The following is a 20,037-nucleotide window of genomic DNA, read 5'->3' as shown; positions in this document are numbered from 1 at the left end:
CCCTGCTAATAAATCAGGAGGAGGGTGGCCAGGTTGGGCTGCTCGTAGGCTCGCTCCCCGCTTTGGGAGGCAAGGGAAGCACCCGGCGCCTCGGCCGCCTCCGCCCCCCCCCCTGCCATCTGCACAGGGATATATTTTAAGACGTGTCAGTGGCAGGGATGCTAAATCAGGCGAAAGGAGAGCGAGAAAGCCGGGGCTGGAACTGGAGACGACGGCCGGGCTGTGGCGAGAGGGAGACGAGGCGCAGCGTGGGGACCCCTGGACTGAGAGCCACAGCACCCCGGCATCGCCCCTTTGCCTCGTGCTTGCTCTGCCACTGGAAGAGGGAAGCAAGGGTCTGGCTGAGCAGAAAGAAGCTGATGCTGAGAAGCAAATGGAAGCCCTGGAGCAGGACCAGGCACTGCCTGTACCCTCCATCCATGGCTTCTGCCATCCTAGATCCTGCCCCTTCTCCTTCCCGTGCTCAAAGAGTACAGAAAAGCCTCCTCCAGCCCTTCCAGGTGCGCCAGGCTGGAGCTGGGAGAGGTGTGGAGAAGCACCAGAGGAAGGCGGATGGATGGATGGATGGATCGATGGATGACACAGACCCCCTGCCACAGCTCCCACCCTGTGCCATCAGGGCCAGAGCAGAATCCATCCCCCATAGCAACCTGGTGACCTCTCCAGGGACTGCCAGGAGCTCTGGAAAAGCGCTGGAGACAAACCTCAGCCCCATTGCTTCCCTTTCTGCCGCCCCCAGCGCTCTCCCAGCTTCACCTCAGCACCACGCTTTCTCCTTCCCATTCCTACCAGCACCAAAGCAGCCTCCGTGCTCCAGCTTGGACATCGCTGATCCAGCCGGCAATCCCGCCGGGCTAACGAGGGCCCGGCCCTGCTCTTAATTAGCAGAGATGAACTTGGGGCTTACAGACAGTTGCAGCCTTGCAGGGTGAGAGGTGGTGATGCCACATCCCGGCTGCCCTCTCTGGACCGGCCCCAGGCTGAGCTCACTTCCCTGAGCACCAGGAGGGGAAAAAAGGCTTTAAGGAAAACACAGGAAAGGTGTTATTTGTCAAGGGTAGAGGCAGCAGTGCGATAATTCAGTGCAATGGAGCAAAAGGCGATACAGTAACAGGAAATATTTAATTTTCCAATCTCCACTTTCCATTTTTATAAACTGAAAAGAAAAAAAAAAATTTAATATATTACAAAATATCTGTACAGAGACAAAGGTACAACCAAAAAAAGGTGCGCTCAGTCTCAAACCGAAACTCGGGAGAGGTACAGCGAGAGCCTCCCCAGACGCTTCTCTGCTGGGGAACCGGCTGCAGCGTTGGGCATCGGCACGGAACCCGGACCCGATGCGTGAGAAGGAGGAGAGGAGGGGTGAATTCCCAACTCTGTAACCCGCACCGCGTTCTAAATCCTTCTAAATACATATTCCCCCACCCCTGGTAAATCCTTTTGTTTGCTTCATACAGAGACCCTTTAAAAAAAGGGAAATAAAGACAAACCAGAAGAGGGGTTGGGAGGGCGCGAGCGGCCCCGCAGCCCAGCGAGCAGCGGCCACAGCTCGGTCCCCGCGTCCACCCTTCACCCTCGCCAGGACTGAAAGCCTCTTGCTGTGACCAGATAAGAAAAGCCACTGGGGATGAAGCAGGGTCCCCACCAGCCCCACAGCTCTGCCCAAACCCCCCTCAGATGCTCAGAGGTGACATCCCCATTTGGCAGAAGCTCCGGCTGACCTGGTCTCATAGGGACAAGGACAAACGCCGTTGGCCACCCGGAGCAAGGGATGGAGATGTGGGGTGTTCATCCTTTGCTCCGGGTGGGACAGAGGGGCAGGAGCCCACCTCGCAGGTCCTGGCATTGCTGAGGGCATCGGCGCATTCACAACCACCGCAGCAAAAGGAATTGGGGCCAGAGAGGGATCCCGAGGGGCTGGCGGGGACTTGGCACCACCAGCGCCACGCCAACAGCTACTGGCATCGCACTAACGGATACTGGCACCACCAGTGCCACGGAAATGGATACTGGCATCACGCTAACAGCTACTGGCAGTACCAGCACCACACCAACAAACACTGGCACCACCGAAACCCCGTCGACAGACACCAGCACCTGCGCTGCCTTTGCAAAACCACAACCTCAAAGCTGGAGGAGCTTTAGCACCGAGGAGCGTTGCAGAGCCCGCGGGAAGGTCAGGCTCGCGGTGTCGGGCTAAGAAGCAGCTCCTCAGCAGGCTTTTCTAGGAATCTGCCAATTTGGAAAGACAATAAATAGGCACCAGCTTCCTGAGAGAGGATTCAGCACTGGAACACGACTTTTTCCTTCCAAATTGGATGGGCTCGGGAAGAAAAGCCTGAAAAACAATCCCCAAAGCTCCACCGTGGACCCAGGCTGGCGGCTGTGCAGCGGAGAGAAGAAAAAATATAGAAATTAACCCTCTGACGAGGTGACTGGTTTATTCAGTGCACTCTGCACCTTACAGAACTCTTTTTTCTTTCTTTTTTTTTTGCCTGCATGAAAAAAAACAAAAACAAACCACCACCAAAACCCAAACCCCAACAAACTGATACTTGGAATTTTGCAAACTGTGCCGCTCCTGGGTGCTGGTCCCTGCACACGCAGTGCGTATGTAAATATAGGTATTTCTCTTTCTCCCCTCCTTCCTCTGGCGCACAGCAGGCTGTGTAAGGCAGGTTTTTCCCTCTGTTAGAGAAGCACCGCCTATTCCGGTGCTTTTTTAGTTTTAAATTTATCTCTCTGTATAAAAAAAAGAAACAAAATCCAATCCTGTTAGTAGCAAGAAGTTCTCATCCCCTCGAGTTTAAGACCTCAGAACACTCTCGTCTCTAAAATTAACCTACGAACCATCTCGTTTTCCATAGGAAAGGCCTACTCAGAACAAAAAAAAGCTCATAAATATGTACCTTTGTTTTATTCATCTCTTTTGTTTAAGTCTCATTGAAATGGACAACATCGCAATGGGCTGCGGGAGGAGAAAATTCATTGTAAATACGGCCTCGATAACAACAAAAATAGATGCTGATAGGGAGGATACAGCAACGCCTGGGAAAACTCAAAGTACTGGGATGTCGCTTGGGGAGCGCGATTGGCTCTGTTGGGACAAGCACACCGGTTCCAAGGGATGCCGGGTGCAAAAGATGCTCCTGCCTGGTGGTGCTTCTCCCCAGGAACTGGGTTTTCTTTAGTTTTGGAGTTACAAAGAAACACAGGTTTCAGTGACGTGTTCTCTTCAGCTCTTAAAAACAAAAAGAAGAAGAAAAATAAGACTATTCCCCACCACAAAGTTATGGCAGGAGAAAGACAAAACCCAAAGAGACCCTTCACAAAAGCCGATTTACTAAGGCTGCTGTCAGATGAGATGGGATCTGGAGCCGGAGCCGCCCAGCCTCGGCACGGAGCCGGAGGAGAGGGACAGCCGGATGCTTTATGGAAAGAAAGCACTGTCGGATAAATTGAGCACAAGCCAGTGCCACCTCCTGGGTCTCCCCAGCCAGGGGAACAGACGCAGGCGCCTCTGCATTCATCTATTCCCATTTCTTTCTTTTTCTTTTCTCCTCTTTCATTTTTCAAAAGGGGATTGGGGAAAATAAACCAAAAAAAAGAGAATTGCTTTGGGAACCAGACTCTCCCAGCCCTACCTGAACACCAGCCCGTGCTTCCCCCACCGAGAAGCACCGGTGCCCAGCTCGGGAAATATTTCTTTCCTTCTTCCCGCGTGGGTTTTTGTTTCATTCCTCCTCTTTTTAAACAATCCCCCCCCTTCCCTGCTGGCTCAGGGCAGAAAGCTTCCCCCCCGCCGTTTGCGGTGGGGTTTGGTTTTGTCACTAACCAAGCGTGAGAGGTTTTGGCCGGCAAGAGATCCGAGTGGGAACGCCACGGCGAGTCCCGGGATGCCCGCCAGCAGCCTAGCAAGGAATACAACAGGGAGAGCTTTGCAGCAGCTGAAATGCGGATGAGACCTTGCTCTGGCAACAAAAGAAGTCATGTCGCTAAAGGTGGAGGCGAGGGAGGGGAGGACCTGCACGCGAAAGGCGCAGCTCTCAATAAGGAACCCCTCTTCCCCGTCCCCCACGCGGAGGCACTCTGCCGGGCCCGCGGAACGCCTTCCCGTAGGAAGAAGTCGCCTGGGTTGGAGCACCCCAGCTGTGACCTGTTCCTGCCCCACTGGAACCGGCGCTTCCTGCTCCCAACTCGCTGTAGTTTTGAATTTTGGCCTCTGGATGTCCCAGCGTGTTGTTGCTTCCCTCGGTTTTCGTAAAAGACTGCCCAACCGAGTGGACGGCAACGGGGACTCTGGCAAAGCGGAGGTCCTGGTCCCCTGGAAACTGGACAGATCCTGTGCCCTGGTAATTGCTCGTCTCCCCAAGGTGGCTCACGGAGCCCAAGAAGGTCCTGCTTTTTCCCAGAGGCTGGGCAGAGGGTTCTAGAAGTGTCTGGCCTGAATTCAGTTCCTCGGCACCAAATCCCCCCTCTGAGCCCTCGGTGCTGTAAGTCCTGGAGGAGTGGGACCTGCCATAGTCCGTGGCTCTCGAGGCTTGGTGTTCGTGCGTCGCGTGGCTGAGCGACTCCGCTTCTTGTTGGGAAAAGAGCTGCAGGAGCGCAGCCGTCACGGCCGGGTTCAACTCTTGGGCTGCGCTGGAGAGATCGCCTTCAGACAGAGGAGGTGGTGGCGGCGGTGGTGGTCCGGGGGGCTCGGGGGGTCTCTTCTCTGGTGGGAGAATGCGAGGAGGACATGCTGTGGAAGGGTTACTTCTTTTAAACACCATCTTAAAACATCACACCATCAGAAATAAAGACATTTATAAGGAAAAGAAAAGAACCAAACAGCCTACCGAGACAGTCCGCTTTCTAGGATGCGCTGGAAAAGAGGCGGAGAGGTTTAAAACCTGGCATTCCTTGCAAGATCAATGCACACGTTCATTAACATTTCCCGGTACTCATCCCGTCCCCCACGCTCCCAACTAGTTGGCAACAGCTGTCCTAACACATGGGCACCCGTGGAGGGAATTCCTGCTCTCGGATCAAAGGCTAACACCGAGCGGGAGACAGATGTGGAGCCACATGACAGCACATCTTCCCCGAAAGCGGGCTCTCCCGCTGCAGAGGGACGCCGAGCCTCGCTGCTCGCTGGCTGCATCCTGACAGAGCGTGGGCCTGATGTATTGGTTTAGAAAAACACAAAGCCAACCCCAAACCCACAGGAACCAGGCCCTGCCTGCACCCCCATACTGCAGGGAGCGGGTGCCCCCTCTCATCTTCCCCCTCGTTGCTTCTCACCAGAGCCAGCCCTGCTTTCGTCTGGTTTTTCACCTTTTTACAACGCCCATTTCCAGCACACGGTCCAAATCCACAAATATTGGCATGTTAACGTACAGACTGTCCTGGAGCAGGAGAAAATGCCCTTTTGTCCCCTCCACCGTGCCCATCTCCCCCCACACCATCACACCCTAAATTCACAAGGTTTTCGATGTCACAGAGCCCCCTCGTAGGACACCCTCACCCTCACCACACACTCTTACTACTTTGCGTTGCTGCTTTCGAGGCAGCAGGAAGGAAAAAGCAGTCCCGTTAGCTGGTGGGAAAGGCGAGGAGAGAGCTGCGGTGCTCCCCCTGCCAGGGCTAGAAGTGACAGGGCAGAGGTGAGGACGCAGCTTCCTGGAGGACACATCTGCTCCCGGAGGCTCATGTGCCACCTTCGCTCACAAACCCAAGTCCTGACTCCTACAGAGCAACCACAACTGAACTGACTCGTCGATCGACAAAAAGATCGGCTACGCAGTGATTAAAGGCATGACTGGTGATGACACACGAGGCCACGAACACCTTGGTTGAATCAGATCCTTCAAATCATTTGCAAAACTGGTTATTAAAAAGGTCAAACTTTATTGTGAAAACCAGTAGTCTTCCAGGGCCACCCCTCCACCCATACCCGTCACTTGAAAACTAGATTGCATTTGAATCCAGAAAACCATCTTCAGGGAATTTGAAGGCCAAGCTGATTTGGGGGCAGCAAATCATTTAAAATAATTATAAACAGAGAACAATTATATTTAATTGAGTCTGCTCTACAGTAACCTAGTTATCTTCAAGTACTGGGGGAAGGAAATAAAAAGCACAATCACAACTGGTTTGTGGTGGGCGGGTGTGTTGAAGGCACGAGAACACAGCACGTTCAGCTACATTGCAGAGGAGTTGTATCGGGCCAAAAGAGGCTCCCCGGAGAGTCTGAGACAAACTCAGGAGGCGCTTCTAGAAATGGGTGAGGTCGTCACAGGACGCGGCTAATAAGTCAAAAAATTAACAGAAACAGAAGACACGGAGACATTTACACTCACCTTTGAGAAGGAAACCAGAATTCACCGATACAATCAGCTCTTTTACACACATCTCTCACCCGACACGAATGAGCCCTTTGGCTCACCGTCAGGAGTCACTGAGTTTCAGGACTCACAAAAGTCAACTCTGGGTACAACCAGGCGCACCAAAGCCGCCTGCACGAGTTCCTTATGTACACAACTCCCACTGTCCCTCCCTTCAGCGCTCACCAGGATTTCAGTTCTCATGGTCTTTAAAATCATCTCTGCACAGGGTTTTGTTTTCTTTGGGTTTTTTTTGAGAGGGCAGGAAGGGAACAGTGAAAGAGTTGGGGCAAACAGTAAGATGGGAAAATCTACAGAGACTTCTTGCTAAGATTTCAACCCAATCTCCCCTTTCAGCTGAAAACCGTTCCCCCTCATCCAGTCCCTCCACTCCCTGATCCAGAGCTCCTCCCCAGCTTTCCCGGAGCCCCTTCCAGTATTGAAAGGCTGCTCTAAGGTCTCCACGGAAGCTTCTATTCTCCCTTCAGGCTGAACAAACCCAACTCTCTCAGCCAGATGTACAAGCAACAGTCGTGATTATTTACCTGTACTTTCCTCCGGATGCATTGTTGGGGTTTTTCTTGGCCCCCGTTGCTCATTGCTCTTCTCCCCGTTGCTCTCCTCCAGGGGTAACACAGGCTCCTGGCTCTTCATCAGCTGACTGAGCAGAACGGCCAGCACGTTCTGCATATCTCCCTGAGCGCTGGCTGTTTCTGGAGTCGCCTGCTCCTCCGGTAGCTGGGCCTCCGCAGGAGGCTCTTCAATGGCTTCCTCTGCTGCTGCTGCCGCCACCGCCTGAGACTCGTGCTGCTGCTGCGCGGTAGCTTCCGTCAAAGCGTTGATGGACTGGTTGAGAGCCTCCAGCTGCTGCTGCATCTCTGGGTTAGAGTGCACGTTCAACAGCTGAGCCATCTGCGGGACACTCAGATCCGTCTGGCTCTGCAGCAAGTTCAGTAAAACAGCCAGTTCGCTCTGATTCAGCTGCTGGGTGATGTCCCCGAGGCCTGCTGGAAAAACGGGAAGCACCACAGGAACGTTAGGCAAAGCTACCTCATGGTTTGTAACCGCGATGCTGCACATCACAACTAACACCTCCTTCTGTGTGCCGGGGGAAGATACGAAGGCTGCAGGATTCCGGGACAGTTTGCTCTGATTTCCACCACCAGTTTGCCCCCTCCAGACTGCGATCGGCTCTGCGCGGCACTGCAGCAGCACCACGTGGTACCGTGCACGCACTGCACGCACTCAAGGCTGGGAACAGCTCGTCTTCTTTGCTGCCCCCTCGAATCTACAGAATTGGTCCTCAAGATCAGCTCACTCCTTAGTCAGCTAAGCAAGGGCAACCCAAGAATCCAACCAGTGAGGAAGTATCCCACCAGTTAGGGCAGCAAGTCTGAGGATGTGTGATGACGGCTGGAAACCCTCAGCCCTCTTCCGTGGTGATCAGAGAAGTCTGACAGCAGCCCTGCCCCTCCCAAGTTCTCCGTGGATCCCTCCTGCACCGGAAAGCAGGTTTCCCGGGATGGAGCTAAGCTGCTCTTTGGGATGGAGGAAGGGTGTGTTCCACTGACGCAGTGAAAGAAATCAGGTCAAGCAGAAGGCAATTCCTTGCTGAAAGCCAGCCCAGGATCAAAGCAGACACTGTCCTGACCTGCACATATCCAGGTTAGCCTAAAATACAATCCGTGAGCAGCATCGCCGCCCTTCGCACCACACCGGAGCAGAGCCCGTGAGTGCCAAATTACAGGGCTGCCCCTTTCAACTGACCTTGACTTTGTAAGGCAAGCTTTTTGGGAAGGAGGGTGCAAAGGTTTGGTTTTAGAAGCTTAAAATTAAGCTCCTCTTGCTGGTAGGCAACTTAGAACGAGACGCTCGCTTTTCTCAGCTGTTTGTTAATCCAACCACCACCCTTTGTCCATCTGCCATATTTCAATGAACACATGGACTGTGCATTCCCTGGAGCAAGAACTGTCTTCCTTGTTACTTGTCAGCACAACATTTGACACAAAGGAAGCTTTAGCCCCTATCTGGGTTTTTTAAAAGGCTTCCACAGAACAATCGGCACCACCTGGGCTGCTTTGTGCACCTCTGCATGCCCAGAAATCAGAATAGAATCATAGAATGGTTTGGGTTGGAAGGGACCTTAAATATCATCCAGTTCCAACTCCTTGCCATGGGCAGGGACACTTCCCATACGATCAGGGGCTCCAAGCCCCATCCAACCTGGCCTGGAACCCTTCCAGGGATGGGGCAGCCACCACTGCTGGGGGCAACGTGGGAAAATTTGGCACCCTCACAACAAAACATTTCTTCCCAAGATCTCATCTCAATCACCCCTCTTTCAGCTGAAAACCACTCCTCCCCCTTCCTATCCCTCCCCTCCCTGATCCAGTGCCCCTTCCCAGCTTTCCTGGAGCCCCTTTCAGTCCTGGAAGCTGCTCTAAGGTGTCCCCAGAGCTTTCTCTTCTCCAGGCTGAACAATCCCAACTCTCTCAGCCTGTTCTCGTACGGGAGGTTCTCCAGTCCCCAGATCATCTCCACGACCTCTGGACTCACTCCAACAGCTCCACGTCCTCCCCTCCAACTATTTTCTACACACTGGAAGGCTGGTCACAGCCTTGAAACCAGTGCTCAAGCCCTGGTCTTGCAGGTCTTTATGATCAGGCGATCTTTTCTGCAACAAGCAAAGTGCAATCACGTAAACTCCTACCCACACCCACCAGTCTGCTCCATCCCATGCCTAATTCTTCATGCAGTTCGATCAACAAGATCGAGCTTGAGCTCACTTGCACACCCTTTACTTGCTGTACCTTCCAGCCTATTTTCTGTTACTTTGTTGGCCTGACTCGATGACTCCTTTTGTGATTGTCTGTCAAAGCACCCTTCGGAACCAGAAATTGCTCTGTGACTTATATTTCACCATCACTGAGTGGCTCCCAAAGAGAGCCAGAATGCTCTGCAGCCAAGTTTTTATGGCAAAGGAAAAAAAAAAAAAAAAGAGAATAGGAAGATTCTGGAATGCTCTTTCTGTAGAAATAGAGGTGAAAGAACCAGATTAGTTCAAAATAGAGATATGCCTCCCACACCCAGATCCGAGGGGCCTTTGTGGCCCAGACGGGGCACTGACCTACTGTGTCTCCAGTGCCAGACTCTGTTTTCTGCTGGGCAGGCTGGGGGGGCACAGGACTGCTGTGGTTTTTGACAGGGTCTGTGCTTGTAACAGAGGTAGTTTCTTTCCGAGAAACTTTTGATAACGGTGGCTCCTCCACTGCAATCCCGCTTTGCCGCTGCCGCCGGCGTTTCTTGCTCCACAGCTCATGGCAATCCTGCCAGTGGGGAAGGCTGGAAGGGAACAACACTGAGCAGTTAAAAAAACAGAACAAGAAATCCCATTTCATCCTCAAAGACCACAAAAAGTTATTAGTGCCATAAGAAAAGCACAGATGTTCCTGAGAACTGTTAAACTGAGAAGGTGTAAGTCCTGGAACAAGGAACTGCAGTATAGCTGCTTGTGAATCATTTAATTTGCACTGGGATGTCACCTCAGAATGGTCTGGGTTAGCTACAGTGCACACAAACCCTTACGAAGACAAGTCCACCCAGCTTTGAGTCTGGTAGCTTCAAGTAAGCAGCTGCCTTTAGGAACTCTGGGAAGTTCAGGAATCTCAGCCACTGCCATACTTGCACACAAAGCAGCTACAGCAGAGTTTTATAACCTGTTCGATTGGAGTGGGAGAAAAAAGCTGCAAATGATGCAATGCTGCTCAACAGCCACTCTTCTAGTCAACTAATGAGCAGCATAAACGAGGCCTGGCTCGTCCTCCCCAGCACAGAGGAAAAGAATATGCTACATGCTATTCTTGTGCTTCTTCCAACAGGGTTTTAAAGTACATTACAAGCATTAAAGTGAGCTTTATAAACCCAGCCTCTTCTCAGGCAGAAAACCAACAGCAGAGGAAGAGCTGTTTGCTCAGCCATACAACAGAACGCAAGGGCAGAATCGAGACAAGAACCCAAAAATAACAGCTTAACTCCGACTGGAAAAAGCCAGGGCCAAAGCGGTGGCTCCTTCCCAAAGCTCATTAGCAGAGTCCACTGCAGTGAAGGATGCCAGCTGGAACTTACTCTGGAGGTGCCATTTTGCTGAGGTCAACATCCTTCAGGAAGTCGCTCTGCAGGGCCTGTTCTGCTGTGCAGCGCTTGCCAGGGTCCAGCGTCAGCATGTGGTCCAGCAGGTCGAGCGCAGACGAAGGAATGCTGCGTGGAGAGTGGGAAATACAGCTGATTTAAGGGGTTGTTCTGAACAGAGGGAGAAGCCCACTTTTGGGGACACCTTGGGCCTAAGGGAAATCTGTGCAGTCAAAATATATCACTAAGTTAGGCAGCAGCTCAAAGACATCGACAGAACTGACATCTGATACGCAATTTTTGCCACTGATGAAGAGTACCTCTGCTACAAACCCTATGGGATTATCACACAATCATACTCATCCCATGAGGGCACATGCGTGAAGTACTGAAAGGGGCTCCAGGAAAGCTGGGGAGGGGCTCTCGGTCAGGGAGTGCAGGGACAAGAGGAGGGGGAACAGTTTTCAGCTGCAAGAGGGGAGATTGAGATGAGATCTTAGGAAGAAATACTCTGCTGTGAGGGTGGGGAGGCCCTGGAACAGGTTGCCCAGAGCAGTGGGGGCTGCCCCATTGCTGGAGGGATTCCAGGCCAGGTTGGATGGGGCTTGGAGCTACCGGATCCAGTGGGAGGTGTCCCTGCCCATGGCAGGGGGTGAGACTGGATGGGCTTTGAGGTCCCTTCCAATCCAAACCATTCCATGATTCTATGGAGTCAAGACAGCCGCAGTGCTGTAGGAATGCTATATGGCTCAACGCGCCTTCCAGGTGCAGAGCCTAGCTGGAAGTGTCAGGAGTGAGCAGAGCCAGGAACCCCTTCAGAAGGCCCCTGTGGCACATCAGATACTCAAAGGGGACAGTGACCCCATTCCAAGCTTCTCCAGGTGAGAAAAGCCCTTCTGGAGAGGGCTGCCTGAGGCAGAGGGTAAGCAGGGAAGCATTGCTTTATCCTGTCAGGCAGACTACAGACAAGGACAGCAAATGAGACACACAATATAACAGAAGGCCACGACCCCCAAGCAGCCACTGAGCCCCTCTTCTAACAATACTCACAAGGAGAACTCCTCCCGCAAGCGCCTTCGGTATTGCTTCTTCGGTTTCATAGTGTTGAAGTAGGGCAACTTGATGACGTCCGGCCACACCGCTGGACAGGGGCTCCCACAGAGCCGGCTGAGAACCAGAAAAGCAGAGTAGGGTCAGCAAGTGAAATTCAGCCAGGAGGAGAACAGTCAAACTGAGTGAAAACTTTTCCTTTCTAAACAACTTAGCGTACCAGTAACCTAGGGCTGGGCACACTTCAAAGATCAGACAACACTCAGGTTAAAAAAGAGGCACCAGGAAGAGGAAAAATGCTTACATCAAGGACATAAACCACCCAACACAATGAATTTTCAGTGCGAGATGTAATTTAGATTCATGATTTTCACACTCTGCTAACAGCAAAGTTTACTGAGGGCGCATACATTAGCAGTCACACACTTAATGGTAGGCATGGACCCAGGGATGCTTAACTATTCACATCTGCAGTTACAGCCGTTTGCGGGTCCTATTTTGCAGGCAGATTAGAGAGAAAGGGCTCTTATAACAGAGAGACCGTGTGCATGAGCAGTTTCTGCAGCACCTCTTCTCATAGGCATGCATGTGCAACGCTTTACCTGATTAATTCAAGCTGAGCCAGTTCCAGATTGGCTTGAAAAATAGGCTTCTTTGTAAACAGTTCCCCAAGGATACAGCTGGAAAGAGGAAAAGCAAGAGGTCACGATAGCAAACCCTTGGGATGATCGTTTGAACACTGCAGCGTTTCTGTTCAGGAGCCTGTTTGCCTGAGGAGAGTTATTTGCATCAGGGCTTGTAGTTGAGAACTGACAAACTAACCTACGTGTACAGAGTCACCCGTCCCAGGCAGCTGGGAAATAACATTCACTAGCGAGACAGAGAACACGTCACAGGCTTTAACTCTTTGCAGGAAAAGGAGAATGTGTCAATAGCGTGACAAGAAAAACAGCCAGGCATCTCATTTTCCTCTCCGTTCAGCCCATTTCTCTATTCAGCTTTACTGGGGGAGATCTGCTGGCCCAAACTGCCCTCAGCTGCCGGCAGCTCACTGTTTGTCACCGTCAAGCACAGGATACAGCCCTGTATGCACAATGTTTGTGTGACTACACAACATTTGTACAGCTGGAAGGGAAAGAAGAAAAGGATGGAAGGGACAGCTCTGACTCATTCAGTCCTTAACATCTCCCCTGAAGAGAGGAACGACAATCAGTGCCGAATATAGCGGTAGCCCGACAGAGGCACCTGTCTGGACCACGTTGGCACAGGGCACCAAACAGCAACTGGACCTCACAGTGGGAGTTTCCAGAAGTAATTAGCAATGTCTGACTTTCACAATCCCTTGTTGCTTGCGTAGTAAGCTTTGCTGAAAGTTTATCTGTAAAGATCACACACTGGTAAGTGCGTTTGGGAGATCTAGTCCCACTTCCGAATGCTGGATCCTCAAGACTGAATCTGAATCACTTGGAAAATGTTCCATCTGTGTGGCAGAACTGCCCAGACCTGTCCTGTTCACGAGGCTCCTTAGGCTATGACCAGCACACAGGAAGCTTCTCACCCCTTCTGATCTCATTGTACATCACTGGAATCATGATATTGTGGAATGGGTTGGTTGAAAGGGACCTCAAAGCCCAGCTAGTTCCAACCCCGTTACCATGGGGACACCTCCCACTGGATCAGGGGCTCCAAGCCCCATCCAACCTGGCCTTGAACCCCTCCAGGGATGGGGCAGCCCCAACTGCTCTGGGCAACCTGGGCCAGGGCCTCCCCACCCTCACAGCAAAACATTTCTTCCCAAGATCTCATCTCAATCTCCCCTCTTTCAGCTGAAAAGTGTTCCCTTCATCCTATCCCTGCCCTCTCTGACCTAGAGCCCCTCCCCAGCGTTCCTGGAGCCCCTTTCAGTCCTGGAAGCTGCTCTAAGGTCTCCCTGCAGCTTTCTCTTTTTCAGGCTGAACAACTCCAACTCTCTCAGCCTGTCTTCGTACAGGAGATGCTCCGGCCCTCGGATCATCTCCGTGGCCTCCTCTGGCCTCGCTCCAACAGCTCCATGTCCTTCCTGTGCTGAGGACTCCAGAACTGGACTCAGGGCTCCAGGTGAGGCCTCAGCAGAGCAAAGCAGAGGGGCAGAATCCCTTCTCCCTTAGTCTGCTGGTCTCACTGCTTTGGATGCAGCCGAGGATACGGTTGGCTTTCTGGGCTGCGAGCACAATCAAAGGCTGCTTGATTTAGTTTTTAAATAGTGAGAAGAGATATCTTATTCTCCCACATGTCAACACCAGTTGTTTTTCCTAGATAGTCTGGCTTTAGATAGGTGACACACACCTATTTCCTCAAAGCACAGACTTTCGAAGTATTCTTACCCTATCACAACACTCCTTGCCCAGCTGGAACAAGTACAATTGCAGAGATTAGCAGGAAACAAAGACCTCTTTCCATTCCAGCTGTTCTGCTCATGTGCTGACATGAGCCCAAACAGGGGAGAAGACGTGAACCAGGCACTTACCCACAGCTCCACACATCTATGGCTGGCGTGTAGCGCTCCTCACCTAGCAGCAATTCTGGAGGTCGATACCATAACGTAATGACTTTATTCGTGTATGGACGGCTGGAAAGCAAAGTACAAATATAAACGGATGACAAGAACCACAAAACCCTTCCAAACTGCAGAGTCGGGTATGTAAGGAGAAACTTTCCAGTATCCAGATTTCCACAGCAACCACTCAAGTTAAATAAAGCTGATGAGCTATCCCAGATTTTACACCTCTATCTGTGTGCACAAGACTCGAAGTTGTAGTGTCAGTGTCAAGACACAAATCCTGACCTGAGACGGTCAGAAGCAGGCTGCTGTGACTCAGTAGTGACCAACCTCAGGGCAAAACATAGTTCGTGGCAAGCAGAGAAGGTGTTTTGGCTCTTTATCAGCTGTTTTGTCTAAGGAAAGGTGATTAACAACCTTTTTTTTTCTGACTGCTGGAGCTGCTTTATACCACTCACGCCACACTGGAAATCATTTATTAGGCAACGCCAGGACTTCCAAGTGAAGGGACTACATGGACATCAAGAAGGAGCTCATCCCACCCGTGGAAGCCCGTTCCCCTTCCTCCACCACGCCGTGCCTCACCTCTCCTCTGAACTGTAGAGTCGGGCGAGTCCAAAATCTGCAAGTTTGATTTGCCCACTGAAAGACAGAGAACAATCACTTGTTGGAATCACAGCCGGGCTCACACGCTGCGAGCAGTGAGAGGTAAGGAAATCCCCTCACGTAGCAGAAAGCCCTAACGAAGCGATGTTTGCCATGATTACTTCTGGATATGCCAGTCTTAATTTTTCAGTCCCTACTCGATGCTTCAAATGAACGAGGAGAAAAAAGAAATGAATATTCAGTTTTATCTCTATCATGAACCCTTCCCAACAGACCAGTGTCTCCGAGGAATTTTTTAGACGGATAGGCAGATATGTGGATGCAATTATGCGCAGTATTGTTCTCACAGGCTCCAAGTTTTCTTATGGGTATCCAGATAAAGACTTGAGAATTAACAGCAAATGGATAATTGTCATGTATTCTGTGACGAACTACACTACTGCCAAACACTGCTATCCAGAGAATAGCATTCACGGAGAACTGCTGCTCCCTACCTTAACCCTCAGCGGTTTTCTCTGCATTCAAGCACTTTCAGTAAACACTACTTTTGCCAAAATGCCATGGAGACCAAGTGTACACAGAGATCCATTTACTTCAAGTCAACAGGAAAGAAAGTTAGCTGTAAGGAGCTGCAAACCGGCGAGCAGAGGGCCTCACATGGAGGGACAAGTAAGTTAAGAAGATTTTTAGGGCTGGTTACCCTTCCAGCAGGAGCTGTGTTCTCACCTAGCAGCAGCACCCAGGAAAAACAGTGCTTAATCACCACACCCCGTCACACCACTGGGGGAAATGAGCAGGGCTGTATTCCTACCATGAAGCAACACCTCCTCACAATGAAGACAACTGTGTGGGCTCAGCTGAAGCCAGGGAGAGTGAAAGGAAGAGCTCGGACAGAGCCGTACCCACTCCCAGGTTACCTGTTGTTCAATAAGATGTTGGAGCACTTAATATCTCGATGGAGGAAATTCTTCTTGTGACAGTAATCCAGCCCCTCCATTAACTGTTTCATGAAAGACTTGATATGGTCCTCTGAGAAGTGTACCAAGCCGGATTCTAGCAGCCCCATTAGGTCATGGTCCATGTACTCAAACACAAGGTAAAAGGCACCTGGCATAACAAGGAGAGAAGTGATGTAAGACAAGAGAGGAGAGACCAAGGAAAAGAAAGAACGAAAGTAGATTCAACTGCTGAAATATCTTTTCTGTGCACTGTTGAGCGTATTCTGCTGGTGATTTCTTTAATGCAGATATTTCAGGCTTCCTGGGCATCCTACAAGACTTTTCCTCAAGGGGAGAATAGAGCCAAAAACCTAAGCAGCCCCTCTGACATTGAGCTGAACATCCGAGATCAAAATATGCCCCCTAAACAAACCCCTGTGAAATCCTTATCACACTGACTCATTCAGTCTGTTTTTTCTTTCACGCCAGTCTGTTTAACAGACCACTGCTACGCACGGCCTGAGCTGATGTTAGCATTCTTCCCTCCTCTCATGGAAAAGAAGGCCCCAAACAAAAGCCAGTGGGCTGCTATAACACCTTTCTTCCACAGGGGCAGAGGACAGAAGGTCTTCCATGCTATCAGTGAGTCTGTTCAGTGCCGACTGACCCTGGAAAGGCTTTTTCCTAAGACAGCTCTTTCCTGACTCTAAGGAACAAATGCAACGCATTGCTTTAAGCCCGTGTCTGCCTCTGCTCTGCAGTGCGACAACTCCTTTGAACTGGAATCTCTCCTTTGATGTAAGGCCAAATCCTGACGCCAGACTTGCTGGAACTGTGCATCAAGGAGGAATGCAAGAAAGAAAATCTACACCAGGATTTAGATTTTTAGTTTTACATTAAGAATAAATGACTGGCGTTGCATCACCTCTTTGGCTGATCGAAACCACACCCTACCACAACACTACCTTTGTCCTTCTTGAAATCCAGTGCATCTTGTTTGTCCGTGACGATTTCCTTCATGTTAACAACACTGCGGTGGATGAGTTGCCGAAGGATTTTGATCTCGCGGATGGCCGTGATGGGGAAGCCTTCCTTTTCATTGTCTAGCCGCACCTTCTTGAGAGCTACCAGTTCACCTGCCGGAACAAGCCAGCGTCAAAGCCTCCCCACACATCACTGCCGACAACTCTGTGGGTTTCCGAGGGGAAGTTGAAAGCAGCTCTGAGCACACTGAGAATGAGCAGAGGCGGCTTTAGCCATCACCCTGCTGAGTTTTGTTACCTCGCTCTGTCAGAAGTTATCACACCAAGAACTCCTCCTGATCTACCTCAGAGGAATGTCATACAGGTGAACTTAAACCCACCCTGGAAACCACCCCAGGCCCCTTCACAAGCTCTGCTGCGATAAAGTCTGACAAAGGCACATTTAAAAAGCAAGGGTTCAGCCAGCATCTATGGCTGTCGTAGACACAGGGCACAGGATTTCACAGCAGAAAGGGCACCACCTCGCAGCTAGCAGGGCTTCTTTTGCCCCTTTAGACAACACCTGATGTAAATGTTCCTCCCAGAGCTGAAGCCATTTCAGCTCTTCCAGCACTCATAATTAGATGGCACCACCATTGCTGGGATGGGGTTTAAGGCCTTGTTCCTGTGGAAGTGCTTAAAGAAGCAGAGTCCATCTGAAGCCACTTGGCATCCTTACCTGTATCCTTGTCCTTGGCTTTGTACACCTGCCCATATGTCCCTTCTCCAATAATCCCAATAATATCAAACTTGTCCACGCAACGCTTCCCCCAGTCACTTTCCGTCTGTCTCCTTTCCCCATACCGAGGACAACAGATTCTGAAAGAGGGAGAGGGGCCGTTAGACACCCGAGTGCTACTCCTTGCCCAGTGTCCCACAAACAAACACTCACTCAACCGTTTTAAGCCTGTTTTGTTCCTCAAAAGGTCAGACACCTCGTCTTTACACTGCCAGCAGCAGAGTGTTCAGTAGAGTTTAATGAATTATGCTATCTCATCTCAACTACTCCGGATACGGGCACTGCTGTACAGGAATATTATCCTTCTATTTCCTTCAGATACCGAAACACTTCAGCCAGGATGCTTTTGCTATCAGATCTTTTCACTCCAGTTGTGCATTTATCAGCTGCATGCAGCTAATGAGGAATACATCACTGCTCCCGGGGAAATAAGTAGTGCAAAGAGCAGGGAAGGCAAGCAAAATGCGGATTATGCCACCTCGTTTCCAGAGACATTGAGGCGGCAGAAGCATTTTGCTACAGCCTGCCTGGGGCACATAGTCAGCTATGCAGATTTTCACACAGATCTCATTACACGCTTTTAACCGAGAGAAGCTCGAAGGAGAGCCAAACCAGTATCTTTATCTAAAAATACCAAAGCATTAAGCTACAGCAGGACAAAAATCAGAGTTTAGTGTCTTTCACAGAAACACTAAACAGTGGATTTTTATTTGCAGTGAGCACTCTGCGTACAAAACTCCAAGGGAGCTTCCTTGACAACTGCACAGGTTTTGTTATCGGGGAAGCGGTGCACACCATGCGAGAGGACTGATGCTTCTATTGCACATGAAGAAAAGCTGTACATCTCCTATTTAGAATAACCAATTCTTAGAAGCACCATAAGCCTCATATAGAATCACAGAATGGTTTGGGTTGGAAGGGACCTCAAAGCCCATCCAGTTCCAGCTCCATTATCATGGGCAGGGACACCTCCCACTGGATCCGGTTGCTCCAAGCCCCATCCAACCTGGCCTTGAACCCCTCCAGGGATGGGGCAGCCACCACTGCTCTGGGCAACCTGGGCCAGGGCCTTCCCACACTCACAGGAAAACATTTCTCCCTAAGATCTCATCTCAATCTCCCCTCTTTCAGCTGAAAAATGTCCCCCTCATCCTATCCCTGCCCTCCCTGATCAAGAGTCCCTCCCCAGCTTTCCCGTAGCCCCCGTTAGGTACTTGAAGGCTGCTACATGGGGATACTCCTCCGGAGGTTTCTTTGGCCTGCAGGCTGAATGAAGAGATGGGGGCACTTTCAGGGTAGATGTGGCTGGAGGTGGAATACGACACCCTCCAGCAATTTCTGCCACTGAAAGGGTCAAGGGGGCAGTGAGCAGAATCTGTCAGAGCGTCAGGACAACGCCTGAGCCGCAGTCTCCATTTGGTGCACAACTGACACAACCTCCTCTTCTTTCCCAAAGAGACAGTGAAAATGGCCTTCAGCTGCAAGTGGTCCAAATACGAGACAACCCACAGGAAGCAGTTAATAGACCATGACTAAGAAACAGAAATATGAACTCTTTTTTGTCCACATTTCACTTCCCCCAATGAAGACAGCACTCAAACGAGTCTGGAGACAAAAGAATTTCATTTCAATACAGCTGAATAAAGCTTCGCTAGATTTCTAAATAAGTGCATGTTAAGTGTCCTCCCCATCCGGTAAATGGTGGAGAGGCTGCTAAGAGCTGGGAAAGCAGCAGACAGATTCCATTTCAGAACGACTGCACCTTCAACAGCACCATCCCCACACAGAGCACAGGGCACGCAGTCAGCTCTTCTAGGAGTGCACAACAAGACTTCACGCTGTGGAAGCCTGGACTGACAACCACGTGAGGAAACATAAAACCTAAGAACTCGAAAGAGATGGAAAAAAGAAAACGAGCCTTACTTTGGTCTCTTTTTGAAGGGTTGCTGAGGTGGTGTGGCTGCCTTTGGTTCCGGGGAGTCAGGAGGAGATGGGTCCCCTCCAGGGAGCTCTGGAGGGAGCGGGAGGTCCGTGAGTAAGTGTCGTGGTCTCTGCTCTCTATCTTTCTTCACAGGTTTTGGAGGAAGAATCTCTTTTGGACTAAACTCCGGAAAGTTAATACAATACAAAAGTCAGACTTCACAGCCAGTTAACAGACAAAACAATCTACTGTAGGACAACAGCTCTCTGTTGACAGTGTCAAGTTAGGACCCCAAATTACAGTGCCAAAAGCAGCATAAAACACTAGTCTTAATTTTCACAGCAATAACACATCAGGATAGAAGAGTGTTAGCTTGGAACCACTGTCTTCAAACACACACAGAGCTCTCTGCAGGCAGAATTTGCTCTATTTGCAGATAAGTGTTTATTCTGCGCTTCCTGTCAGACAGGTCAGAGTATCGACCAGCACTCACTTCCCAACCCTCACTTCCTGTATTTCATTTATTTATCATAATGAAATTATATGCATGACTCTTTAAGGACCACTATAAATACAAACTCAGAATTAAACCTCGCTATGTAAGTAACTTTTAACTTCTTCACAAGGACTGAAATGGAGCTCAAACTTGCGAAAATCACCGAGAAACCAAAAGCTGACCTTTTTTAAACAAAACCCAACGACCCATGGCATCAGAAGTTGATTTGG

General features: G+C 50.5%; 1 protein-coding gene across 5 annotated transcripts in view; it reads right to left on the bottom strand.

Annotated features, from left to right (window-relative positions):
* Window positions 1-1,192: 1,192 nt before the first annotated feature.
* The window catches only part of CDK12 (cyclin dependent kinase 12), a 30,175-nt gene continuing 11,330 nt past the window's right edge, over window positions 1,193-20,037 (bottom strand). Inside the window, exons 3-14 of one of the 5 annotated variants that reach the window (XM_009556686.2) lie at window positions 19,314-19,490; window positions 17,331-17,470; window positions 16,595-16,765; window positions 15,609-15,798; window positions 14,671-14,727; window positions 14,053-14,154; window positions 12,149-12,226; window positions 11,547-11,663; window positions 10,494-10,625; window positions 9,496-9,710; window positions 6,914-7,372; window positions 1,193-4,744 (exon numbers count right to left, since the gene is read on the bottom strand). In XM_009556686.2, coding sequence (XP_009554981.2) covers window positions 4,050-4,744; window positions 6,914-7,372; window positions 9,496-9,710; window positions 10,494-10,625; window positions 11,547-11,663; window positions 12,149-12,226; window positions 14,053-14,154; window positions 14,671-14,727; window positions 15,609-15,798; window positions 16,595-16,765; window positions 17,331-17,470; window positions 19,314-19,490 — 2,533 coding nt within the window. In that variant the 3' untranslated portion in view covers window positions 1,193-4,049. The other 4 variants (XM_009556687.2, XM_054088064.1, XM_054088065.1 and 1 more) reach the window with 4 other exon arrangements.

This window comes from Cuculus canorus, chromosome 25 (genome assembly GCF_017976375.1).
Source record: "Cuculus canorus isolate bCucCan1 chromosome 25, bCucCan1.pri, whole genome shotgun sequence".
NCBI lineage: Eukaryota > Metazoa > Chordata > Aves > Cuculiformes > Cuculidae > Cuculus > Cuculus canorus.
The sequence above is the reverse complement of the archived record's forward strand: the minus strand, read 5'-3'. Positions and strand labels throughout refer to the sequence as shown.